Source organism: Euleptes europaea, chromosome 18 (genome assembly GCF_029931775.1).
Source record: "Euleptes europaea isolate rEulEur1 chromosome 18, rEulEur1.hap1, whole genome shotgun sequence".
Lineage (NCBI taxonomy): Eukaryota > Metazoa > Chordata > Lepidosauria > Squamata > Sphaerodactylidae > Euleptes > Euleptes europaea.
The window spans coordinates 12,954,601-12,981,404 of record NC_079329.1 but is presented as its reverse complement, the minus strand read 5'-3'; the positions used below and the strand labels follow the sequence as shown (position 1 = coordinate 12,981,404).

Sequence of the window (26,804 nt, the reverse complement as noted above, 5' to 3'; positions counted from 1 at the left end):
GGCCAAAAGAGGAACTGGTCCAAGGTCACCCAGTGAGTTTCATGGCAGAGTTGGGGATTCACACCTGGGTCTCCTAGAACCCAGTCTGACATGGATACAAGAATTTGGACATATTTGAAGCAGCTGTGCCTCTTCTGCAGCGTGGTGTAGTGGTTAAGAGCAGTGGACTCTAATCTGGAGAACCGGGTTTGATTCCCCACTCCATCAAAGCGGTGGACGCTAATCTGGTGAACCAGGTTTGTTTTCCCCGCTCCTCCACATGCAGCCTGCTGAATGACCTTGGGTCAGTCACAGTTCTCTCCAAACTCTCTCAGCCCCACCTACCTCACAAAATGCCTGTTGTGGGGAGGGGAGGGAAGATGATTGTAAGTCGCTTTGGGACTCCTTAAAGGTAGAAAAAAGCAGGGTATAAAAACCAACTCTTCCTCTGCATCTTCTGTTTACATGCATTTGGTTCTTAAATGATGGTCGCTGGTGTCTATACGCCTGGGTTTGTTTAACATTTTTTCAATTCAGCCACAGCCTGCTGAAGGCCATTTAAAGACTTTGGTTGGCTCTTCAGCTTCCTTTCCTGTCTGCTGAGCAGGAATTCACTGTGAGGTTGTTTCTGTCGTGGCCTGCAAGATTCTCACGACTCCTTCCTACCTTTCTCCCCTTCTTGGCGCCACCACCTCTGGACTCCGTGATAGATACCTGGTTTTGGAACACGTCTCGGGAGGGGAACTTTTTGACTACCTGGTGAAGAAGGGACGTCTGACACCCAAGGAAGCCAGGAAATTTTTTCGGCAAATCGTCTCAGCCTTGGATTTCTGCCACAGCTATTCTATATGGTGAGTTTCCTTTCCTCCCTCCCATTCTGGGGTCTCGAACCTGTGTTTCAGTGATTCATAGGTGAAAGAAACATCATACTATTCTATCAAGATAAAACACCCCTCAGTTTGCCAGCTAACTTCCACCCCCGGCCTCATTTGCTCCTGTGCCTTTAACAATTGCTTGATCTGTCCAGGTGAAACTTTCCCTGACATGGTTAAGGGCTCTCCTCTGCTAAAGTCTACAGACACTGTTAAAGGCACAGAACCCATCACTGGTAGATAGGCTGGCAACCATGATTAGTTTTCAGCTAATTAAAAAACGACTTAAGGAAACTTACCTAAAAAGTTACCAGCACTGTGTGCATTCTACCGGTATGTATTTGCACAAACTGTACTATAGAATTTTTTAAAAATCAAGTTTCTAACCCTCAATGTTTTGTAAATTTCTCTGTAGCATTCCCCTCGCTCTATTCCTTTCTGCCGCCCCTTTCTTTGAAAAAAATCTGGTTTGTGGACGTTGAATTCATTAAACCAGAGGTGGACCACTTTTGTGGCATCTGGTTGCTGGGATTCTGGCCAAGAATGCTGCTCTAGGCAAACCTTGGTTTGCTCCAGCAAAGCATTTCTTGGGTTATTAAGTAAGAGCAGGAACTCAGGGTCATTTAACACAGATTAATAATGATCAAGCTGTTAAGAGATCCTGAGTGTGCATTGTTGCTTGGTCAGCTTTCTGGGGAGCACAGGGAAGTCTTTAAAAAAAAATAGACCATGCAAATCTGGGGTTGGTCCACCTCTGTTCTGTGTGTCCCAAAGCAAAGGCCTGTATAATGTACTTAGTTTGTGCTGCCTGATTGTAGGGGGTGCCGTGGGGGGGGGGGCATGGCTCCGTGGAAGAGCATCTGCTTTGCATGCAGAAGGTCTCAGGTTCGATCCCCGACAACCCCAGTGAAAAGATCAGGTAGTAGGGGATGGGAAAGACCTCAGCCTGAGACCCTGGAGAGCTGCTGCTTCTGCTAGTCTAAGTAGACAATCCTGACCTTGATGGACCGATGGGGTGGTTACAGTATGAGGCAGTTTTATTTGTGTTCAAGTCCTGGTATATTGATCACAGAAGTGGGTTTGGTATTTTTGTGTATTTGTGTGTGCATGCAAACTGTATCCCTGCCTTGGTCACGATGCATGACACACAGTAGGCAGATTAGAAATCATACACTGTCTGCAAATGGCATTAGAATAAATCACTCATGTTTTTCCCCTTGGGGAGGGGCTGTGGCTCAGTGGCAGAGCATCTGCTTGGCATGCAGAAGGTCCCAGGTTCAATCCCCGGCATCTCCAGTTAAAGGGACTAGGCAAGTAGGTAATGTGAAAGACCCCTCTGCCTGAGACCCTGGAGAGACATGGAGAGGGGCCATGGCTCATTGGTAGAGCCTCTGCTTGGCATGCAGAAGGTCCCAGGTTCAATCCCTGGCATCTCCAATTAAAGGGACTAGGCAAGTAGGTGATGTGGAAGACCTCTGCCTGAGACCCTGGAGAGCCACTGCCAGTCTGAGTAGACAATACAGACTTCGATGGACCAAGGGTCTGGTTCAGGATAAGGCAGCTTCATGTGTTCATGTGGGAGACCAGTGCAGTCCTAACAAGTGCAATCCTAAGTGCATTGGCATCAATGGATTGGGAAGGGTGTAACTCTGTTTGGCTCTTGTTATCAAACTTATTCTGTTGTCTTGTTATCAAACGTATTAGACTGGAGTAACACTGCGTAGGATTGTGCTGTCCGTCAGTTTAAGCAGAGGTGGTGGCAGCTGGCTTGCTACTGGCAAGGCTTTATGCCAATAAAGGTGTTTCAGATACTACTGGCAAGGCAGCTCTTGAAGGCAGCGTGCTAATTGCAAACAGTGGTTTTTCTCTCGCAAAGGGACTGTTTTGCAACAGGAATTATGCTGGAATAACAGACACTCCACTGGCTGCAACATCTGAGTGGTTCACATTCTTGAGGATGAATGACAAATGGGAGGTGAACTAAAAGAGACCAGATGCTAGCAGAGCTATGGATGGACATTCACATGAACACATGAAGCTGCCTTATACTGAATCAGACCCTCGGTCCATCAAAGTCGGTATTGTCTACTCAGACTGGCGGAGGCTCTCCAGGGTCTCAGGCAGAGGTCTTTCACATCACCTACTTGCCTAGTCCCTTTAACTGGAGATGCCGAGGATTGAACCTGGGACCTTCTGCATGCCGAGCAGATGCTCTACCACTGAGCCACAGCCCCTCCTACATTCCTTGTGGTTTTTATAGCAGCCATGAAGCCCCCCACGCATGGGGTTAAACATCCTCGGCACTACAGCCTCAGTCCAAATTGAGCCCCCTCCCTCTGCTTGACTGTAATTTACCAATGAAGAGAGATCCAATCCTGAACTCCCAGCACCTTACTCAGTATAACCCTGAACTGCTGTACTTGAACAACATCAGAAACTATTGGATCTTATCTCCCTGATCCAAGGACCTGTAAAGTTTAAATGATACCAGGGATTGCTATTTCCACTCGGAGCGGTTCTCAGTTAGCTAATGGAGCGACCTGTGAATTGTCCTGAAATGGTCAACAAGATTTAATCGATTAAACACCTTGGAATTTCTTGTATGTACAAAAGGTTTTCTCAGAGTATCAACCCTGGAAATAACTGCTGTGGAATCCTGATTGTCCAAAGGAGACCACGGCCCATTGCTATAGCCACGAAAATTGAATCTCTTCTTTCAAAATAAGAGCTTGAGTTCTGTGGACTCCAATGGATTCTCTGAGTACTATGCTGGAAGTCAGGCTCTGTGTGTTTGATCTTCATAGCACATTTTTTTTTAAAGCTTTATGTTAGAAATGATCCAGAGGAGGAAAGAACAACTCCATTCTGAATTTTTATCCTTCACTGAGATAAATCCAGATTCACCCAGCTGCTGGTTCAGGGGGCAGGTGAGAAGGGAGCTTTTGTCTAATCCTCACTTTCGTGTTCGGCCCTCCCCAGCCACCGAGACTTGAAGCCGGAGAATTTATTGCTGGATGAGAAGAACAACATCCGAATTGCGGATTTCGGCATGGCCTCCCTGCAGGTCGGAGATAGCCTGCTGGAAACCAGTTGTGGGTGAGTCAGTTTCTATACAGAGCCTGACAGGCGGGCTGTAGGGACACCAGAAAAGGGGGTGAGTCAGGTGTGTTGATCTGAGGAAGGGGTGATTCACATGAGCGATATTTCTAGCAGAGAAAACCACAAACAATGAAGTGGGGAAGGGATGGGTGTCTAGAAACCCACAGTGGGCATATATCGGGGATCTGTGGCTAGCCTTGAGTTTCCCGCGCATGTGTCCATATTCTCTGTGAGATGTATCTTCCCTTCAGATGTTATGGCCATTTATGCACGGCTGTTACCTCATGGTCACCCCGCCGACTACTTCAGTATGGGTCACTGTGTGTGGGGGGGCGGGAGAGAGTTGTGAATTTCCTGCATTGTGTAGGGGGTTGGACTAGATGACCCTGGTGGTCCCTTCCAATTCTATGATTCTATGACTTCACTTTGATTATGCTTGCATATTCCGACCATCAGAGGTCACCTGGCTTTCCCTGCACGTTTCCGCGTGTTTTCCCTGTGCTTTCTGGACGCTAGCTAAACACGAATCCAGAAAACACAGGCAAAACACGTGTAAACGCGGGGGGAGAGCGAGGCGACCTCTAGCAGTCAGAAAATGCAAGCATAATCGAAGCAAATCCCCAAAGTAGTCGGCGGGGTGACCGCGAGGATAGAGCTATGCATAAATGGCCTATGGGTTCACTGGGAGAAATGGATATACATGCAGCAGAATCACCTGCAATTTAAAATGTGAACTCTTCTTGTGTCAGCCACAACTGGGAACATGAGACACCCCCTCTTGGCCATGGCTGTCACCAGCCTTCTCTTGTCTCCTACTTGTCCACAATCTGTGTCCTTACCCCTAGCCAGGGAATGGAGGGTGGTACTCCACCAGTGTGCTCAGCCAATCCGATTGTAGCTCTTTTTTGCCTCACCCCTTTCCTGGAGGAAAGGCTGCTTTGGTGGGTGGTCTGTGTGGCATTATACCCTGCTGTGGTCACTCCCCTCTCCACCCCCAAATCTCCTAGAAGTAGTAGAGGAAGCAAGTTGAGCTGGATGGTTGTTAAGGAACCTCAAAGTGCTTCTTTCCCCCCCTTTCTTGGAATACTTTAGGGGTGTGATGGCTGAGTGGATTCCACTTGTTCATCTCAAAGGGCTCCAGGCAGGTTGTCACATAGGGCAGACACCCCCTGTCCTGGCAGGCTCAACAAGTTAAATGGCCAAGCATCTTGGGAGTGAGGGCACATGGGAGGGGGGCTCCTCCCTACAGGCCACATTAGCTGGGGAGGGGACACGCCCCTTAGTCAAAGCTGCCCCCGCTTGTTGCCCACCCGACGGCCCCACGGATCAGGTTTCTCCTGCGTTTCACTCTTCCTCTGTCTCTCTGTCTCTCTTTCTTTTTCCTGCCCCCAATGCTGGGCTGCAGTTCTCCTCACTATGCATGTCCCGAGGTGATCAAGGTAAGGATTCAGCTGCCTTTCGTCTCTCCTGATACATGCCCTTCCGCGTTGCCCAAGGATCAGATCAGCAGGTCCATCAGGCCAGGCATTGGGCAATTTCCTGGTAGTCCTGAGTTTGGGCTGGGGGCTTTTCAAGTGTGCCTCAGGGGAATGAGAAGGCCGATTTCAGGAGGAACAATGGGAGGGGATAGCTGGAGAGGACAGTGGTTGAATGGAAGAAAGAAAGATAGATTGATTGTGTGTGTGAGAGAGAGGAACACATGTATCTACATACATGAATACATGAAGCTGCCTTATACTGAATCAGACCCTTGGTCCATCGAAGTCAGTATTGTCTACTCAGACTGGCAGTGGCTCTCCAGGGTCTCAGGCAGGGGTCTTCCACATCACCTACTTGCCTAGTCCCTTTAACTGGAGATGACAGGAATTGAACCTGGGATGTTCTGCATGCCAAGCAGATGCTCTACCACTGAGCCACAGCTCCTCCCAGGATATATAGCACTTGCTTAATTGGAATGGATTGATTTCCATTACTAAAGAAGTTCCCTCTAATTAATCAGTGAGCACAATTTTTAAAAAGAAATAATACAAGTACTTATAAAAGATGCAGATGGCAAACGCCATTACAAAAGAGGCGTTCCCTCCTCTGTGCAAGAAAAGGAACCCACGGCTCAGTGACAGAGTACCAGCTTGGCATGCAGAAGGTCTTGGGTTCAATCCCTGGCATCTCCAGATTAAAAAAAGGATCTAGTCGTAGATGTAAAAGACCTCTGTCTGAGACCCTGGAGAGCTGCTGCCAGTCTTAGTTGGCAATACTGACCTTGATGGACCAAGGGTCTGATTCTATATCGAGGCAGCTTCATGTGCTCGGGTGTGGGGGGGTGATGCCTCTTCTAAAAGGATGTGTGTTGTGACATACATGGTTCTCATCCAAAAACAAAGAAAATACAGGGTCCCCCCCCCAAAAAAAAACATTTTTCTTCATATGCTATGTAGATTTAGGAAGCAATCCTAAAGAGGTCTACTCAGAAGTAAGTCCCATTTTACTCACATGGGGTTCACTCCCAGGAAAGTCTTTTTAAGATTGCGCTGTTAATCAATTAGTTAAGCAAGTCACTCAACTGAAAGCTATACATTACAGCTGTGTTAATCAGCAGACAACCCTACATTATATATGAGTTTAGATAGAAGTATGACATATGGGGACAGAGAGCTGTTTGTCTCTGCTCCTTTGTCCTCTGTATGACAACTCTGTCCTTTAGCGCATGGTGAGTCAAACTTTTAAGCGCTTTTAATCGAAGAAGAAAAGCACAACAGTCTCCATGCCAGTGGTTCTATGTAGGCTGGAATATTTCAAACATGTCCTTTCCCCGGAAAGAAGAGAATTTGGGGGCAAAGAAAGCACTATTCAGGCTCCAGGGTGTTGGGGACAGGAGGCACCGCTCACTTCTGAGGGGACAGGAAGTCTCAGGCCTTTTATGCATGGTAATTAGCAGCGCGTTCCAGGCTGAATTGCCCCGCATATTTTTTAAAATTTTGCATGCTGAACCCTCATTCCAGAAGTGACTGCGAAGCAGGCGCATACCTGCTTCGCATTACTTAAGAGCCCATTTAATGCGACTTTTGGTGCTTGCCTCGAAGAATCCCCCTCAAGGAACAATGCAAAACAACAGAGGCGCGTTAGCTATGCACACGCTAATGGCTATGCAAACAGGAACAAAGGAGCAGACGAGTGGGGGGGTGGAACTTCTCCTTTTGCGTCGGGACTGTGAATAGGCATTTTTAAAGTCACATTTTTTAAAAAAGCTTTGAGCGAGCATCAAAATTGATCATGCAAAAATGGCCTCAGATACTTTTCTGGTAGTCAGAGAATTGAACCGGATTAAAGGGGACAGGTACTGGGGGAGACACACCCCTTCTATACAGCTAGATTCCTCCTTAGCTGTCACTAACACTTCTACCTGCCTCCCATCTTTAGTTTCTCATAGTCCGTTATTCCCACCAACCCTCTTTCCCCCTCCTCCCAACCCCTGGCAAGAGGCCAATCCCCAAACATCTCTCCTTTTTGTCCATTAGGGCGAGAAATACGACGGGCGCCGCGCTGATATGTGGAGTTGTGGAGTCATCCTCTTTGCCCTGCTGGTGGTAAGACATCCCCCGCCCAATTGTCAGGCTCTCTGCACTCCATGTCAGACGCATCTGACTGCGAGGGTTCGGGGACACTGGTCTTTTATGCATGGGTTGGATCTCTCTGATTGGACCATTGCACATTAAAGTATGCACATTAAAGTATTAAACTGTATGCATTGGCTTGAATGATCAGGGACGAAACTGGGTGCTAATTGAGCCATGAATACAGAAAAGCAGTCTCCCGAGCTTGGATCAAGCCCTACCCCTTTAAATGCTGCTCTATAATTGGCTGACTTCGCAGTGCTCCCTGTGAGAGAAGATTTCCTTCCCCCCCAAACCCAGCTGCCACATAAAAAAGCATTTTAAGAACAAAAAAAACAAAAAACTGAGCAATCCAGGGGGGGGGGGAGAAATCCAAGCCTCATTTTAAAAAAGCCTTTCTTTTGCTAGAAAGAGCTCCGAGGTAGCAGGAAGCAGAAAGCACTTGAATCCCTGCCTCTTTACACACTGCTTTGTGATTGGCTGTGAGAGAAGCCAATCTTCTGTTTTCCCCTGTTTAACAATCTGCATGCTGCTTGGAGGAGCGGGTTGGAAAAGGGTGGGGAGTGATGGCGCAGGGAAGCTCAACCAGAGAACGGAGCATGCATGCTCCGTGACTCCGGAATGAGCCAGGATGAACGGTTTAATTCGGGCCAGAAGAGGAATGGGGAAAGCCGGGTTTGTTTTGTGTCGAAACAGCATTGAGCTTCCAAGGAATGAGATAGTGTGCATACTAAAAAATTTGATCCTGGCTGAAATGGGGAATAAAGGAGGTTAAAGCGACCATGCATAAAACACCACTGTGAGGCAATTTTTTTTACTCTCTATCCAGCCATCTTTGGATTCCTTTGCAGGCTGGATAGGCTTTTCGGGACGGCCTTTCCCAGTACACCCCCCGAAGAGCGTTGCACTCTGCAGATCAAAATCCATTGGTGGTCCCCGGCCCTAAGAGCGTGCAGCTGTCCTTGATTAGAGCCAAGGCTTTCTCGGCCCTGGTGGAATGCTAGGATTGCCAGGTCCCTCTTTGCCACCGGCGGGAGACTTTTGGGGCGGAGCCTGAGGAGGGCGGAGTTTGGGGAGGGGAGGAACTTCAATGCCATAGAGTCCAATTGCCAAAGTGGTCATTTTTCTCCAGGTGAATTGATCTCTATCGGCTGGAGATCAGTTATAATAGCAGGAGATCTCCAGCTACTACCTGGCAGTTGGCAACCCTATGGAATGCTCTTCCTAATAACATCAGGGCCCTGCAGGACCTGAAAGAGTTCCACAGGGCCTGTAAAACAGAGCTATTCCTCCAGGCCTACAATTGAGGAATTTACCATGTGAATATTTCATTTTACTGCTGGGGAAGTCCCAGGAACCAGGTTTCCTGTGTTTATAGCAATTTGTTGCTGGTGTTTAGGAACACAACATTTTTTTATGTCCCCGTGCAAAACTAGCATTCAACACTTTGATGCTGGTTTGAAGGCTTCCAAATATGTTCAAGCTCTGCTTAATATTATTGCCTTCATCTTTAAAAATAATTCCACCAGGTGTAGGATTTTTTTACGTTTACAAAAGTGCAAAGTTTTAAAATCTAAAATATCAGGACTGGACATTGCAGAGTGGTTGAATTTGTGTGTGCTTTTCAAAGGAAGCTGAATTTCCCCACCTTTTGTCTTTCAGGGGGCGCTACCCTTTGATGATGACAACCTACGGCAGCTGTTGGAAAAGGTGAAGCGAGGGATCTTCCACATGCCCCATTTCATCCCGCCCGATTGCCAGAACCTCCTTCGGGGCATGATCGAGGTGGAGCCCGAGAAGCGTCTCAGTGTGAGTCCTCCAGCCAGCATGGTATAGTGGTTAAGAGTGGTGGTTTGGAGCGGTGGACTGTAATCTGGAGAACTGGGTTTGATTCCCCGTTCCTCCACATGAGCGGTGGACTCCTATCTGGTGCTCAAGACTATGCATTCTCCTGGATTGAATAGAGATCTGGGATTCCTGTCTCACTAAAGATAAAGGTAGTCCCCTGTGCAAGCACAGGGTCATTACGTGACCCATGGGGTGATGTCACATCCCGACGTTTCCTAGGCAGACTGTGGCTTTTTATACACGGGAGGTTTTGCCTTGGGTTTGCCGCTCTCTAGGCCACATTCTCAAAACTGCATGGGGGCTTATTTTTGAGTTTTGAGAATTTGGATGGGAAAAATATGCATCTAGAGAGTGGCAAATTCAAAGCAAAACCTCCCATGCATAAATGCCCTATGTTTTACGAGGTGGTTTGCCAGTGCCTTCCCTAGTCATCTTCCCTTTACCCCCAGCAAGTTGGGTACTCAGTTTACTGACCTCGGAAGGATGGAAGGCTGAGTCAACCGTGAGCCGGCTACCTGAAACCAACTTCCATCGGGATTGAACTCGGGTTGTGAGCAGAGCTTTTGACTGCAGTACTGCAGTTTACCACTTTGCGCCACGGGGCTCTTCCTGTCTCATTACCAATGCTGATTTTTCCACACCTAATATCACACCTAATCCAATCATGCCTGCTGATGTCATTTACTTCCTTTTGACATTTGCATTGCCATTGTGTGTAAAATTCACTCATCTCTACTTAAGGATAGACGGACTCACATTCTAGCTGTATCTGAAGAAGTGAGCTGTGGCTCACAAAAGCGCATACCCTACCAGAAATTTTGTTAGTCTTTAAGATGCTACTGGACTCTTGCTCTTTTCTACTGCTAGTGAAAGACTAACACGGCTACCCTTCGTGATCCATCTAAATAAAGAAATAGATTTCCTTACAATGTATTTTCCCCATCCTCTTCTCCTTTCCTATGCCAACTAGCATATGGGGATAATTTATAAATAAAGCACATATTTTTAAAATTCTGGTAGTGTGGTGATGGGATGTTGGCTGTTGAGGATGGTGCACAACTAAATGCTGTTCTTTTTTCTTTCTTCCATGCGACGGCTGCAGCTAGAACAGATTCAGAAGCACCCGTGGTTCTTGTGAGTATCTCTCGATCCTTCCGTTTTGATTTCCACCCAGTTCTCCATTTCCTTTCCTTGTCTCAGCTGAGATCCCAGTATTGTCTTGCTTGCTGCCATCACTCAGGGTGCGGAATGGGGGCCAGGCAGTGCATGTCGGAGTTGAGTTCGAAAGATGCAGAGTCCCCAAGCTTCACTTTCAGCTTTCCTTTAGATGACGTTTCTGAGTTTCCAGCTTAGTTACGTTTGAGTTAGTTCCGAACCCGTGAGAGCTAGAAACTTTAAATTGATCATAAAAGCAATAAACAGGAGTGTGGGTGGGTGGGGTGGAGTGTCCAATCCAGACCCTGAGGGGTCTGGAGACCAAGTCCTATGAGGAAATGTTGAAGGAGCTGGGTATGTTTAGCCTGAAGAGGAGAAGACTGAGGGGATATGATAACCATCTTCAAGTACTTGAAGGGCTGTCATATAGAGGATGGTGCCGAGTTGTTTTCTGTTGCCCCGGAAGGTCGGACCAGAACCAACAAGTTGAAATTCAATCAAAAGAGTCTCCGTTTAGAAATTAGGAAGAATTTTCTAACAGTTAGAGTGGTTCCTCAGTGGAACAGGCATCCTCAGGAGGTGGTAAGCTCTCCTTCCCTGGAGGTTTTTAAGAAGAGGTTAGATGGCCATCTGTCAGCAATGCTGATTCTATGACCTTAAGCAGATGATGAGAGGGAGGACACCTTGGCCATCTTCTGGGCATGGAGTCACTGAGTGTGTGTCCTCCTCATTCACTGAGGAGTGTGGGGGGGGGGAGGTAGTTGTGAGTTTCCTTCATTGTGCAGGGGGTTGGACTAGATGACCCTGGTGGTCCCTTCCAACTCTATGATTCTTTGATTCTATGATTCTATGAAATAAATAGGACTAGCACGAGATGAATTTTAGCAGCACTTCAGGAGGAGAAATTCCTAGTAGACTGTGGTTTGTGAGATGTTTCCGTAATGGCTCAAAGGCCACGTTCTATGCTCCATGCTGGCAACGGAGACTCCTCGTGCCCTTGGCTGTCACTACCGTTACCCCAGCAGTGGTAGTTACCCTCCTTTTAACTCTTTTTTGCTCCGTCTCTCCCAGAGGAGGCAAGAATGAACCGGAGCCAGAGCAGCCCATCCCTCGAAAGGTGGCGATCCGGCGGATCCAGTCGGTCAGCGAGCTGGATCCCGACGTGCTGGAGAGCATGCACTCCCTGGGCTGTTTCCGCGACAAGGGCAAGCTGAAGCAGGAGCTGCAGAACGAGGGGTGAGGAATGAGATTGCGGGGCTGTTTGGGGGGGGGGGATGAGAGTCTCCCTTAAGTTTGACACACTGCACACTGGGTATCAATCAAATTTTATTTTGATGCAATATCAGCTCTGAATAAAAATCAAAGTTAGGTTAAAATAATAGAAGTTGATGGTTCTGGGAGGGATGATTTGAAGAAGAGGAGGAAAGATCTTCTAGGGGGAAAGGTTTTCAACCAGCTGTTTGCGAATCCCACTAGACCGGAGGCAGAATTTGGCTACTTGAGTGGTGATCTCCCGAGAAGAGTCTGCTAAGAGAAGGGAAACTTTAGCTTCTTGCACGCTGGGTATGCTAACAGACCAGGGGATCTTGGGAAATGGAGTTCTGCGAGGAAGCTGAGGTGGTTGTGAGCAAGAAGTCTCAGCGCAAAACAAAAAGCGTCAGGGTACTTTGAAAGATGTCAAAACAGCTGGTGGTGGGAAGTGCAGTCAGGTCACAGCAGATTTACAGCAACCCCGTAGGGTTTTCAAGGCAAGAGGCAAACAGAGGTGGTTTGTCATTCCCTGCCTCTGCAGAGCAACCCTGGACGTCCTTGGTGTCAAGTCAAGTTTATTAATACGGTCTATTTGACCAGCCAGAAGTTAGTATATTATATTGTCCAACTTGATAAAACTGTAAAAACTATTACAAATTACAAAAATTGATAAAAACCTAGTATTAATAAGATATACAAAATTAGTGCATGACACAAAAGTGGCTTGCCAATTTAAGATTATTAAAAATATAGAAGTATAAAAGATTTTAACAGGATTTTTTCCCACCCTATTTTTGCATATTTTAATTGCAATGGCGCAGAATTTAGTAGTGGGGAGCGAAAGATGAGGAATCTCCCCCATCAGAAGGATGTCCTTGGTGGTCTCCCATCCAAATACTTACCGAGGCCGACCCTGCTTAACTTCCAAGATCTGAGAAGCTGGGGCCATCCAGGTCAGGGCGAAACCTAGACCTAATCTGACAGTGTAGCAGGTCCAAAAGTTGAATCGGTTTCCCTAGTTTAAAACCCCTGCAGGTTTCCACTGTTGATGCGCTCTAAAAGGCGGGATCTGGTAAAGGAGGAAGCAGGGGGAAGTGTGGATGAAAGGAAGGTGAGCAGAATAGTTACCGATGGGAAGAGGAGAGAAAAGTGCAAGAGTTAAGGGAGGGGCCGTGGCTCAGTGGTAGAGCATCTGCTTGTCAAGCAGAAGGTCTCAGGTTCAATCCCCGGCATCTCCAGTTAAAGGGACTAGTCAAGTAGGTGATGTGAAAGACCCCTACCTGAGACCCTGGAGAGTCGCTGCCGGTCTGAGTAGACAATACTGACTTTGATGGACCGAGGGTCTGGTTCAGTATGAGGCAGTTTCATGTGTTCATGTGTTCAAAGAGTGCAAGTGGGGACTGTCCTCATCCTGAGCCCCCTCCCTCAATTTGCTCCCTCTCTACATCAGCGAGAACCAGGAAAAAATGATTTACTATCTGCTCTTGGACCGCAAGGAGAGATACCCCAGCTGCGAGGATGAAGATCTGCCTCCACGCAACGATGTCGGTGAGACACCGGGTGGGAGGAGGAGGCTTTCCCAAAACACATTACGGGGGGGGGGGGGCTTGATCACTGGCATCCTGGCCTCCCAGAAAGGAACCCGAGACATGATTCTGCTGAAGGGCCAAAAGAAGTTTCCAGAGCGTCCTGGAGCCCTGACCCAGGGATTCTTTGCCAGATGGCTAGGCAGCTGTCGTGTGCTTCCTTCTTCCAAATCTCATTCGGAGACTTCATAAGAACATAAGAAAGGCCATGCTGGACCAGACCAAGGCCCATCAAGTCCAGCAGTCTGTTCACACCGTGGCCAACCAGATGCCTCTAGGAAGCCCAGACTTCCTTCTTGGTGTGAGGGCAAGATAGCAAGACCAAGGAGGCAACTACCTATACACTCCACTTCCAGTACAGTTTCATTAGCCTACTTGCAACCAAAGAGGCACCCCCAGAGCAAGGCTTCTCCACATTATCTCACTACTCGATCTTTCCTCTCCCCCACTCAACCCTGCATCAGAACAATTGCTGGTGCATGCAGTGTTTAACCCAGGATGTTGTAGCGCTCTGCTGCTCCCCCTGAATACAGAGGATCATAGAATCATAGAGTTGGAAGGGACCATGAGGGTCATCTAGTCCAACCCCCTGCACAATGCAAGAATATAACAGCTACCTCCCCCACACACACCCAGTGACCCCTACTCCATGCCCAGAAGATGGCCAAGGTGCCCGCCCTCTCGTGAACTGCCTAGGTCATTGAATCAGTATTGCTGACAGATGGCCATCTAGCCTCTGCTTAAAAACCTCCAGGGAAGGAGCGCTCACCACCTCCTGAGGAAGCCTGTTCCACCGAGGAGCCGCTCTAACTGTTAGAAAATTCTTCCTAATGTCTAGATGGAACCCTCACGTAATTGGTAGTTACGATACCTTATCCAAAAGGTAGCCGCAACCTATCTCTTCTCCCCCAATTTATTTCAGACCCCCCTCGGAAGCGAGTGGACTCACCCATGCTGAACCGACATGGGAAGCGCCGGCCGGAACGGAAGTCCATGGAAGTTCTGAGTGTCACAGACGGCGGTTCTCCAGTCCCGGCCCGACGGGCCATAGAGATGGCACAGCATAGCCAGAGGTGAGCGAGCGCCCGGAGATGTACGTGTTCGGCAGAGGCTGTTGCAGTCTGGCATCAGGAAGTGATGTGGGTTTTCCAAATAGGCTTTGCCCTACGACTGGAGGGAGGTGAAAGTTGCAGACCCTTTCATGCTTGGTTGCCTTGCAATGTAGATTTAATTTGGTAGGCAATATATACATGGATATGTGCGTAAAGGAGAGTGGATAGATGGATAGATGGATAGATGGATAGATGGATAGATAGATGGATAGATAGATATTCACGGTCATAGACCATCAAATAAAACAAAACAAAACCCCCCAATAAAAACCAGGATTACAGAACTGCTTGATGAATAGCAAAACACATAGAATGTGGCTAAAATTACAATACTTGACACCAACATTACAAAAATAATCCCATCATATATATTTGTAAGATTAATATAAAACTAGTGCAAAAGGTTCCTAGCAGTAAAGATCCCACACTTCCTTGTCCTGTAAAGGAGAGCCAGCGTGGTGTAGTGGTTAAGAGCGGCGGACTGTAATCCGGAGAACCGGCTTCGATTCCCCACTTTTCCACATGAAGCCTGCTGGGTGACCCTGGGCCAGTCACAGTTCTCTCAGAACTCTCTTAGCCCAACCGGAGGCAAGACAATGGCAAACCACCTCCGAACATCTCTTGCCTTGAAAACCCTACCGGGTTGCCATAAGTTGGCTGTGACTTGACGGCACACATACACACATGTGTATGTATAAAGTGCTGTCAATTCACATATATGTTTTTATGGTTTTATATGGTTTTTATAGGGCTATTTTAAATGTTGTTTTAATGGGTTTATTGATTTAAAGGTAAAGGTCCCCTGTGCAAGCACCAGGTCATTCCTGACCCATGGGGTGATGTCACATCCCGACGTTTACTAGGCAGACTTTTGTTTACGGGGTGGTTTGCCTGTGCCTTCCCCAGTCGTCTTCCCTTTACTCCCAGCAAGCTGGGTCCTCATTTTACCCATCTTGGAAGGATGGAAGGCTGAGTCAACCTTGAGCCGGCTACCTGAAACCAACTTCCGTTGGGATCGAACACAAGTCGTGAGCAGAGCTTGGACTGCAGTACTGCAGCTTACCACTCTGCGCCACGGGGCTTGATTTAATGCGATATTTATATTTATTGATATTATATCTATATTCTTGTAAGCAGCTGTGAGCCCGGTCTTGGCCTGAGAGAGCGGGGTAGTAAGTTGAATGAGGTAGAATTTATTTGTATGTGGCTGTAGGCTTTCACAAAACATCATCCACAGAGTAGCACAATATTAAAAAAAAGAGACACGTACAAGAAAATAAAATCTAGTAGAATTAACATTGATATGAACCACCAAAAACATCATTTGGTGGGATTCTGCTGTAGAGCTAACTACCTTGGCTCTTATTTTTCTTGCTGCCAGAGCAAACGATGTTCTGTGAGAAATATACTCATTGGACAGCAAGAATATGATTTTCTCCTTTTCTGAGTGGAGGTTTGTACCCACTAGTAGCCATCAAGAAACTTAACCCTGGACTGGAATAAGTTGAATGAATGAATGAATGAGTGAGTGAGTGAATAAGTGAATGAATATGACTTATGGCGACCCAGTAGGGCAGGGGTGGGGAACCTTTTTTCCACCAAGGGCCATTTGGATATTTATAACATCATTCGCAGGCCATACAAAATTATCAACTTAAAAATTAGCCAATCAAGTCCCAAGCAGGCAGCTGCCCCAGATGACCCCCACCCCCCGCTCGGGCCAGCAGGCAGGCATTGAACCGATGGTGCACTCACCCACCTGGTGGCACAGGATGGTCTGTTGCACCATCCGGGTATAGCCGTCCAGCCGCACACCAGAGTTGCTCCTGCTCCGCATGGTCGGGGCCGGATTCTACAGCCGGCTCCTGCTACCTCCACCAGCAGGGATGAAATGAGGACACACTGGCTAAGAACTCCCCCCCCTGCGCATTCTGGCCCTGCCTTTTTTAACCCCTCCATTGTCGCCACTTCCGCCCCCAGCCCTCTTGTAGTACAGAGTGAATACGTTTCTCCATGACCCGGGTGGGAAAGGGTTAACACAGTTTCTTGGGCAGTCCTAGCAGCTCCATAGCTAACGACTCTTCCGCAAGGGGGGAAAAGGTTCCTTTTCTTGGCAAAACAAACTCACATCTGCCTTGAATAGAGGCTATTCCTGTCCGCCGGAGGGGGCAGATCGCCAGTCTTAGATCCTTCTGAGCTAGAGATCTGCCAGGACCCACAAAGGGCCAGACCAAATGATTTCGCGGGCCTTAAACGGCCCCCGGGCCTGATGTTCCCCACCTCTGTAGTAGGGTTTTCAAGGCAAGGGACGAACAGAGGTGGTTTGCCATTGCCTTCCTCTGCATAACGACCCTGGACCTGCTTGCTGGTTTCCCAACCCATTACTAACCAGGGCCATCCCTGTTTAGCTTCTGAGGTCTGATGAGATCAAGCTAGCCTGGGCCATCCAGGTCAGGGCATGTTTGTATGTATGTGCTGCCCCCTGTTGATAATTCTGAGAACTGCATTTCTGTGTATCTCATCTTCTCCCCCCTCACCCCCAATATCTGCTTCTTCTGCCCCACAAACAGGTCTCGATCTGTGAGCGGTGCCTCTACTGGCTTATCCTCTAGCCCTCTCAGTAGCCCCAGGGTGAGTATATGGGTTCCAAAAGAGATTGTGGGGTGGGGGTGGGGGTACAGTGAGCCACCGGGGGCAGATCATGCTGGGGAGCAGTTGGGGGTGGCGGCGGGAGGGATTGAGGCATCTATGGGGAGGGAACCGGGTGGGTTTCGAGGGGATGGGAGTCGGGGGGGAAAACCCACAGCCTCAGGAGCCTCATTCACATCCCATCTTGCACTTGGTTCAGGTTGCTGGGGGAGGCGCGGGGGGGGGGGTTCCGCATGGAGCATTTCACAATTGCATAAACGACAGGCAGAAATCCACCAGGTACAGTTCGCATGCCAGACACACGTCCCATTTGCTGCGTGTTCGTGCTAGGGAAAGGGCTAGACCGGTTGAATTTCCACCTGCCCCTGTAGCTTACAAAAGTACTCAGGCTTTGTCGGCGCAGTGCGCAGGGGAGACGTGCAGCATTGCTGAGGAAAAGCTAAGAGGAATTATCTGGACTGTGGCGGATAGGGACAGTCAGAGATTCTGTGGGGACAGGCTGCGGAGTGTCAAAGCGGAGTGCCTCGAGAACATGGTTGCAGGCAGGGGAAGATCGTGTCTGACAGCAGCCCTGTGAAGTAGGCCTGCTTTCTTACCCCCATTTTGCAGATGGGTGGGCTGAGGTGGAGAGTAGCCGGTGGATATCCACAGAGAGTCAAACTGGGAGGGGTGGGGGCGCTTTCCAGTTTGGATCACCATCTCTTAGCCACGGGGCTATACCGTACTGAAGGGCAAAGTAGCCGGTGGCTGCGTCCCTGAGGGACAGCGTTCTCCCTTCGCCGGCAGTGAATCCCACCATTTAATTACTCATTGAATAAAGAAGCATTACCTCTTGTCCGTCCTGAATCTACAGCCCACCAACTTAACTGGGGGCCTCTGAGTTCTTCTCAGAGAGCCAGCATGGTGTAGTGGTTAAGAGCGGTGGTTAGGAGCGGTGGAGCCTGATCTGGAGAACCGGGTTTGATTTCCCCACTCCTCCACATGAGCAGCGGAGGCTAATCTGGTGAACTGGATTTGTTTCCCCGCTCCTACACACGAAGCCAGCTGGGCGACCTTGGGCAAGTCACACTCTCTCAGCCCCACCTACCGCACAAGATGTCTGTTGTGAGGAGGGGAAGGGAAGGTGAATGTGAGCCAGTTTGACTCTTCCTTAAGTGGTAGAGAAAGTCGGCATATTAAAACCAACTTTTTTTCTTCCTATGAGAGAGAGAGAGAGAGAAAAAACCTTTCTCCATCTCCTGTATTTAGCAAACACAGCTTCACTGAATGAATTCCTGCCCGCCACAAAGTTGTTAAAAGGCACCTGGGATGAGTGAGGGAGTAGAAACCCGTAGAGCAGGCAGCCTCTCTTTTTACCCCTCGTCCAGCTGTTTTAGGGTCTGTTAGGAGAAGCAGATTCCCAAAGAACATGCTTAGGCTTTGGTTCCAAGGGTAGTCTTTTCATCAGAAAGGACAGCTGAAGGCGTATGTGTATACAGCGGAGGAGCTGTCTAGGGTTGCCAGGTCTCCCTTCGCTACCGGCTGGAGGTTTTGGGGATGGAGCCTGAGGAGGGCAGGGTTTGGGGAGGGGAGGGACTTCAATGCCATGGAGTCCAATTGCCAAAGCGGCCATTTTCTCCAGGTGAACTGATCTCTATCGGCTGGAGATCAGTTGTAATGGCAGATCTCCAGCTCGTGCCTGGAGGTTGGCAAGCCTAGAGCCGTGTGAGGCAGGGAGGGAAGAACAAGATGGATTTTGTTTTTTATGGAAGGGCTGTTAGGCAGATCCAGGTTGTGTCACGGGAGTCGGGGGGGTGTCCGCTCCTTTGCAGCAGAGCCCAGTGTCTAAGGGCCAAATGAGGCCCAAGGAAGCTGGGCCCATGCCTTCAAAGTATTCCCGTGTCCTAGGGTTGCCAATCTCCAGGTAGTAGCTGGAGGTCTCCCGCTATTACAACTGATCTCCAGCCGATAGAGATCAGTTTACCTGGAGGAAATGGCCACTTTGGCAATTGGACTCTATGGCATTGAAGTCCCTCCCCTCCCTTTTCTCAGGCTCTGCCCAAAAAACCTCCCACTGGTGGCGTAGAGGGACCTGGCAGCCCTACCGTGTCCTCACCTTTGCATGGAAAGCAGAGGAGGGTGGGTGGGGTATCCTTTAAAAAAAAAAAAACCCAAAACATAGAGCATGCGGGTAAGGGGAGCGGAACGCTACCATCTCCCTTTGCCTGACCTCCCTGTGCTCCGTTGTTTGAAGCGTTTTTCTCCACGCCTGACTCCGATACCGGAAGTGAGCCGCGCTGGACGAAAAATGCTTCAAGCAACTGAGTGCAGTGAGGTAAGGCAGGGGAGGGGGCAGGATTTCCCTCCCCTCACCTGTGCTCTCCATTTTGGGTATATCTTTTTTAAAGATCCCCCCCCCTCCCGCACGCTGTCCGGTTTGCATGCAAAGAGGCGGATACGTGGCTCCATCCGTGCGGATCAGTGGTTCCCAAAGTGGGCAGTGCCACCCCCTGGGGGGCAGTGGGATTACCTTAGGGGGGCACTAAGAGGCAAGGGGGCGCTAGAGGTAGGCCCCTTCAACTGCGTTGTTCACTGATTTACAAGAGATCGAGCTATGGCACCATGCCGGTATATTTGGTGGAAACAGCATTTTTTCCCCAGACTTTGAAGTGCTGGTACCACTGGGTCAAGTTCATCAGTTCTGTTGAATAAATTTCAACTAAAAAGTTTCAATTTGATTTTGAATAGATGTGCGATTAGTTGTTACTGTTTTGAAATTTTGTTGTTATTATCTTCTTCAGTGCGTCATGCAAACCCCTATTTTGACTAATGCTTTTTATAGGGTAGGGGTAGGGGGCTCTGGGGTTGAGTTTGTGAGACCCAGGGGGCGGTGGCCCAAAAGGTTTGGGAACCACTGGTGTGGATTCTCCCATTGGGTCTAGTTTGGCCCTCCCTGAGGAGCGCAGGGCAGGCTAACCCCGACAGAGTGGAGGGCAGTCATCATAGGGGAGACCCGAGGTAGGGGTCTGTGGAGCAAGGCTCGCTTTGGGAGCAGAGTGTGGGGATGCCACCTGCCATTACTCACCCCCATCTCACGGCTCTCCCCTTCCCCACCTCTCTCCCCCCCACTTCTCCCCACACCCAGAGCCCCATCTTCAGCTTTTCTCTCCCATCGCCTCCCCCTGCCCCTGCGAAGACCCAGACGCTCCCGGCCAAAGGCAGCCCGGCAGGGGAACGGGCCCTGCAGAGCCGATGCTCCGCCCCTTTCCCTCTGCCCCCCGGCTCTCCGCCTCCTCACCCACCCTCCTCTCCCCGTTGCTTTTTCCCTTCGACTAAACCCCCACCCAAATCTGTGCTGCAGGTCACCCCCCACCCCTCCCCTCGGGGAAGCCCCCTCCCCACTCCGCTCGGCACCCCCGTACACACGCCCAAAGACAGCCCCACCGGCACTCCTGGTGGGACGCCGCCGAGCAGCCCTGGCGTGGCCGGCGTGGCGTGGAAAACCCGCCTGAACTCCATCAAGAACAGCTTCCTTGGCTCCCCACGCTTCCACCGCCGGAAACTGCAAGGTGAGTGTGCAATACCGCCCTCTGCTAGGGTGGTGGTTGGGTGGATAAATGTCCAGGGATCGATTATGCTGGCCAACTCCATAGCCTTACCCGTTGGGTTAAGCGAGCATCCCAAGGAGATGTTTGAGGGCTGTGAATTATGCCTGGGGGTGTGGGGTATTCAAGGAGAGAGATGCTGCCCTGGAATTGTGTACCATTGGCCGAGGATGATCAAGAATGAGGTGAATGGGAGAGGAGGCGAACATCATGGCATAGGTCACATATAATGCCACACCACAGCCTGGTAGGAGCCTAAGTCTCAGTTGTGCCGTTCCCCTTCCTCTCATGAACACATGAAGCTGCCTTATACTGAATCAGACCCTTGGTCCATCAAAGTCAGTATTGTCTACTCAGACCGGCAGCGGCTCTCCAGGGTCTCAGGCAGGGGTCTTTCACATCACCTACCTGCCTAGTCCCTGTAACTGGAGATGCTGGGGATTGAACCTGGGACCTTCTGCATGCCAAGCAGATGCTCTACCACTGAGCCACAGCCCCTCCCTCTCCTTGCCTGTGGCAAGCTAGTTAGTAACCTCTTACTGGGAAATCATATGCAAGTGATATCTTGCTCTTGGTTTGCAATTTTTTTTATTTATTTTTTTGGTTTGCAAGTCAAACGCCAACCTTAGTTTGTCAGTTCAGGTGTAACAGCCAACTATAGTTCCATGCAAAAGAGGAAGCAACGATGGTGATTGTGGCAGGGGAAACAGGTTGTGTGAGTGAACGTTGCCATCAGGGCAAATCATTACGTCTGAACCTGGCGTTCTGAAAGCCAGGTTGTATGAAGGGGATCTTTGGTGGCAGTGGTGTGAAAGAGGTGTAAAGGACCTGCTGGGTGAGTGTGTGAGAGGTGCAGAACGCGTGGCTGGATGTTGGTAAATGAGCATCATGCTACACCAGAAAGCGAAGAGCGCAGGGGGTGTAACGGAAGGGCTGGGTGGAATCCTGGTGCGTTGGGTGTATGTACAAGAGGAGATGCCCCTCTCCGAGGGGAGAGAGTTCACGAGCATCTGGGTCGCACGCAACCCTCTGCTTGGAGGAATGAGTAGACCTCGATGGGAACTGCCTTGAAATAACAGAGCGAGCACCTGGTTGGGATGGGGTGCAGACAGGATTGTTCTGACTAAGCCCAGCTGAGAGCCAGCGTGGTGTAGTGGTTAAGAGCGGTGGTTTGGAACGGTGGACTATGATCTGGAGAACCGGGTTTGATTCCCCACTCCTCCACATGAGCGGCAGAGGCTAATCTGGTGGACCGGGTTGGTTTTTCCACTTCTCCGCATAAAGCCAGCTGGGTGACCTTGGGCTAGTCAGAGCTCTCTCAGCCCTGCCTACCTCACAGGGTGTCTGTTGTGGGGAGGGGGAAGGTGATTGTAGGCTGGTTTGATTCTTCCTTAAGTGGTAGAGAAAGTCGGCAGATAAAAACCAGCTTCTTCTTTTTCTTCTCTCTCTTCCCCATTTTGACCAGAAAAGATGCTTCAGGGGAAAAGAGCATCCTGTGTTTTGAAGGGCTTGGGGGGAGGGATAGACAGGCCCAGTTCAGTCTTGCTGAATATCTTAACACTTCTTGCTCTGCAGTTCCCACACCAGAGGAAATGTCCAGTCTTACTCCAGAGTCGTCCCCTGAGTGAGTATCAGAAGATGGGGTACGGTGGAGCGGGGAATTCAGGCCCTTTCCCTTAATTGAACACTTTTCAAGGTGGGAATCCTACTCCATGCCAAATGCTGGAATGTGGGTTCTCAACGTTTTGCTCCCGGCACACTTGCAAGAGCGAGCACGGTGTGAAAGGTGGTTGTACGCGCGCCACAGACACCTATTGGCTAGTTCCTGTCACATCATTGACACCCCGATGCATTTCCCCATTCTCTGCACTATGTTTCTTTGCAAACCAACACAGCCTCCTCCTCTTACACTTTGCCCTTTCAGACTAGCCAAGAAATCCTGGTTTGGGAATTTTATCAACCTAGACAAAGAGGAGCAAATTTTTGTGGTCATCCGAGACAAACCCCTGAGCTCTATCAAGGCGGATATTGTTCATGCTTTCCTCTCGGTGAGTGTCGAGAGTCAGGAAGGGAGAAGTGTGCTGGAGGGAAAACACAGAGAATGGGATGATAAGAAGGAAGAGACCTGTGGGGAGCTCAGGAGGGCAGAGTTTGGACAGTGGCCGAATTTGGGGGGGCGGTGGGAGGGGATTATCTCTACCTTCATGACTGGCAGGTTGACCCGCCCCCTTCGATCCTTTCCACAGATTCCCAGCCTGAGTCACAGCGTTGTGTCTCAAACAAGCTTCCGGGCCGAATACAAGTCATCAGGCGGCCCCTCGGTCTTCCAGAAACCCGTCAAGTTCCAAGTCGACATCAGCTACTCTGAGGGTGGGGAAGCACACAAAGACAGCGGGATCTACTCGGTCACCTTCACCCTCATCTCAGGTTGGTGCCCTAGAATCCACTCCCTTAAAATGTTCTTAGGCAGGGGTGGGGAACCATTTTTCTGCCGAAGGCCATTTGGATATTTATAACATCATTTGCGGGCCATACAAAATTATCAACTTAAAAATTAGCTGACCAATCCCCAAGCAGGCAGCTGCCCCAGATGACCCCCCCCCCTGGCACGGGCAAGCAGGCAGGCATCCGACCGGTGGCACACTCACCCACCTGATGGCACAGGATGGTCTATTGCTCCAGCCGGGCTTAGCCGTCCAGCTGCACGCCAGAGTTGCTCCTACTCCGCATGGTCGGGGCCGGATTCTACAGCTGGCTCCTGCTACCTCCACCTGCAGGGATGAAAGGAGGACACACTGGCTAAGAACTAACCCCCCACCCCGCTCATTCTGGCCATGCCCCCTTTAACCCCTCCATTGTTGCCACTTCTGCCCCCAGCCCTCTTGTAGTACAGAGGGAATACGTTTCTCCATGGCCCGGGTGGGAAAGGGTTAACACAGTTGCTTGGGCGGTCCTAGCAGCTCCATAGCTAATGACTTTTCCGCAGGGGGGGAAAAGGTTCCTTTTCTTGGCAAAACAAACTCACATCCGCCTTGAATAGAGGCTATTCCTGTCCGCCGGAGGGGGCATATCGGCAGTCTCAGATCCTTCTGAGCTAGAGATCTGCCAGGACCCACAAAGGGCCAGACCAAATGATTTTGCAGGCCTTAAATGGCCCCCGGGCCTGACGTTCCCCACCCCTGCTCTTAGGGGTCATCCCAGGCATTATGTTGGGGCCTGCCCAGTTGTCAGTGATATAGCGCCATCAATGTGTCTGGCGCCTAATAAAGCACAAGAAGAGAGGTCCCTGCCCTGAGGAGTTTACACTCTGAAATGCTGCCTAATGTGCCTTTTCACATTGGTGGCTCCTGTCTGCAATCTGCTGGTCCTAAATTCAAGATGACCCTTGCAGCAACGTCCTTTGCCCCAGGGTCCAGGACTCTCCCAAGAGAGCCAATCCCCTTCCTGACCTAAAAGCCCTTGTCTGCCTCCGCAGGTCCCAGCCGCCGGTTTAAGCGAGTGGTGGAAACAATTCAGGCGCAATTGCTCAGCACACACGACCAGCCTTCCGTGCAAGCCCTCGCAGGTGGGTGTTCGGGATCCGTACTCGGACCGGGTACCAACAGTTTGCTAGGTAATGTCCCTAGCTGTGGTCGATATTCTAAGAGACGCTTGAATTGTTTGCTAGCTTGATGTTTTGCACGCTTGCATGATGTTGGCATCACACCAGCTTGTAAGAAAGTAGAGCCTTTCTGGATCAGACCAAAGATCCACCTCATCCAGCATCTTGTGGTCTCACAGTGGCCCACCAGGTGCCCTCGGGAAGCCCACAAGCAGGGCATGAAGGCAATAGCCCTTTTCATATTGTTTACCCTCAGCAACTGGCATTCAGTGGTATACTACTTCTGACCATGGAGGCTCCGTTTAGTCTTTCTTGAAGAAGTCACTGCTTTGGAGCACCTGCAAATCCCAGCATGCTATTGGGTTCTTTGTGAATTGACTGTTTAAAGTTTTGAAGATTTCGTTTCTCTGTGATGTGTTAATCTCATGTATGGATTGAGCAGCTCCAGCTATAACAAAAACTGTCCAGAAACTGAAAAAGAAAGCATGTCCTGTACAGGTCCTCTTATATCTATCTATTTTTAAAGGCTTGATTTTATGCTGAATTACTAAAAGATAAGAACTTAGTACTATTCAGATCATTATCCCGCAGAAGAAAGGGACCAAGGATTTAGTAATATTCAGATCATTATCCCGCAGAAGAAAGGGGGGGGGGGAAATGACCATAACAGTATCTCTTAAAGATTTTACTGTTCTTGAAGCAAATCTAAATCTGGAATCTTAGTCACTTAAATTATTTAATCATTCTTAAAATATTAGCAAGTAAGACCCCCTGATCAGTAACTATCAGGTAAACGCTCACCTTAATTTGTCTTGCTTACAAAAATCAGAAAAGAAGTATTTTTTAAAGCTTTCAGAGTGTAATCAAGTAACGTCTGAGAAATTAACACAGTTTGCCCTTCCCTCCAACCCCAGATGAGAAGAACGGGCAACTGTCCCGCTTGCCAGGCACGCCGACCCGCAGCTGCCAAACGTCTCGGCGCTCCGAATCCGACGTCTCCTCCGAGCACCATCGACGCGGCTCTAAGGACAAGAAGCTGGTCTCCTCCAACGGGACTCAAGTCCAGCAACCGCCACCCCCGTCCCCGCAGCAGCCGTGACGCCGGGGCCAGCAGGGGGCAGCGCGGGGGCAACCGGGAGCCCGAGCAGCCCGGAGGGCAAACTCCGTGCCCCTGGGAATTGCTAGAGCCGCCCCAGCAGGGCAGAATGGAGCCGACGAACTAGAGGCATGGATGGGTAAAGGCCCCACCAAAGACGCAAAGGGGGAAGGGGGGTTGGTTTAAGTTTAAGAAGCTCGTCTCACTCCTGGGCGGAAAAGTCGCCATCTTGGGAGCGGCCCATACTGTGAACTTGTAAATAATTAAGGAAAAAAAAACAGAAAAAAAGAACACCACAAATCCAGAAAAAGAACGGAATGGGGGGCGGGAGAGTGCGATTGCGAAAAGATGGCGGACAGAAACGAAACGAAACCGGAGAAGGAGGAGAGAAACCGGGCAGGAGCCGGTGGGGGTTGGGAGGTTTATTCTGATTCCTTTGGTTTGGGGAGGGAGGGAAGGGGGGGGGAGCATCTTTATTTACTTCAGTCCTTTTCATAGACTCCCTCCTGATTTCGGTTCGGTTGAATTGGGAGACATCTTCTTTCTCCTGCTGTTCCTTCCATGGCCTGTAGGAGGCCAGCCTACTCACGACATCTTGGCAGAATTCACTAAAATCACGAGACAGAGCTAGTAGGAAGTTTGCTTGAGTGAGAAACTCAAAGGGTTATACGCCCCAACCCTTCTCCTTCCTATTTTTCTTTTAGTTTACACCCTTCCAGAAATTAGTGGTGATTTTTTTTCCAATTATCGCTGACCAAAACGGAATTTAAAATATTATCAGGACTCTTCATAAAAAACATCTTCCAAAAAGCCAAAATATGAAGAAGAAAAAAATCTCACCCTAAGCCAATCTTTTTTTTTAAAAAAAAACACCCAAATTTCAAACGTGGAGCCAAAACAGACACTTACATAAACCCGCTGTTATGATTATGTTAAACCGTTTATCGAAATTTTGCAAGCTTATTAAAAAGAGAAGTGTAGAAAAATGCAGTTAAAGTTACAATTATCTAAATATTCTGACACTAAAAATCATCCAGTTTTTTAAATGTACATTTCTGAAGTTGGGAAACGGGGGGAAAGTGTGTATGCCCATTCAGGAACAGAACAGTCAACAATTTGAAAAATGACCAGTCTTTGAGTTTGCAAAACCTCTATAGCACAAAGTGGTTTTCCTATTTAAAATCTGGGCTCTGGATCCTAACTTGGTGTGGATGCTCTGTTCTGATTAAACCCAGTTCTTATAGTGTCACACTTGTATAATCCATCACCTCTCATGGGCTGCATCCATTTTTGCACTGCTCAAGCATTCCTTTTCCACCATCAGCTGCATGCGGAATTGAAACTTGGTTCCACACAGCACT

At 49.2% G+C, this 26,804-nt stretch overlaps 1 protein-coding gene across 5 annotated transcripts in view; it reads left to right on the top strand.

The window, feature by feature from the left end:
- BRSK1 (BR serine/threonine kinase 1) overlaps window positions 1-25,447 on the top strand; it is a 41,660-nt gene extending 16,213 nt beyond the window's left edge. Inside the window, exons 4-20 of one of the 5 annotated variants that reach the window (XM_056864013.1) lie at window positions 690-830; window positions 3,831-3,947; window positions 5,356-5,389; window positions 7,466-7,534; window positions 9,224-9,370; window positions 10,512-10,543; window positions 11,636-11,800; window positions 13,266-13,363; window positions 14,324-14,474; window positions 17,084-17,144; window positions 19,396-19,476; window positions 20,503-20,710; window positions 22,322-22,370; window positions 22,671-22,794; window positions 22,993-23,173; window positions 24,222-24,359; window positions 25,262-25,447. In XM_056864013.1, the coding sequence (XP_056719991.1) occupies window positions 690-830; window positions 3,831-3,947; window positions 5,356-5,389; window positions 7,466-7,534; window positions 9,224-9,370; window positions 10,512-10,543; window positions 11,636-11,800; window positions 13,266-13,363; window positions 14,324-14,474; window positions 17,084-17,144; window positions 19,396-19,476; window positions 20,503-20,710; window positions 22,322-22,370; window positions 22,671-22,794; window positions 22,993-23,173; window positions 24,222-24,359; window positions 25,262-25,446 (1,981 nt within the window). In that variant the 3' untranslated portion in view covers window position 25,447. Of the gene's footprint in view, window positions 1-689; window positions 831-3,830; window positions 3,948-5,355; window positions 5,390-7,465; window positions 7,535-9,223; window positions 9,371-10,511; window positions 10,544-11,635; window positions 11,801-13,265; window positions 13,364-14,323; window positions 14,475-17,083; window positions 17,145-19,395; window positions 19,477-20,286; window positions 20,711-22,321; window positions 22,371-22,670; window positions 22,795-22,992; window positions 23,174-24,221; window positions 24,360-25,261 lie in introns of all 5 variants that reach the window. The other 4 variants (XM_056864015.1, XM_056864014.1, XM_056864012.1 and 1 more) reach the window with 4 other exon arrangements.
- The last annotated feature ends 1,357 nt before the right edge of the window (window positions 25,448-26,804 follow it).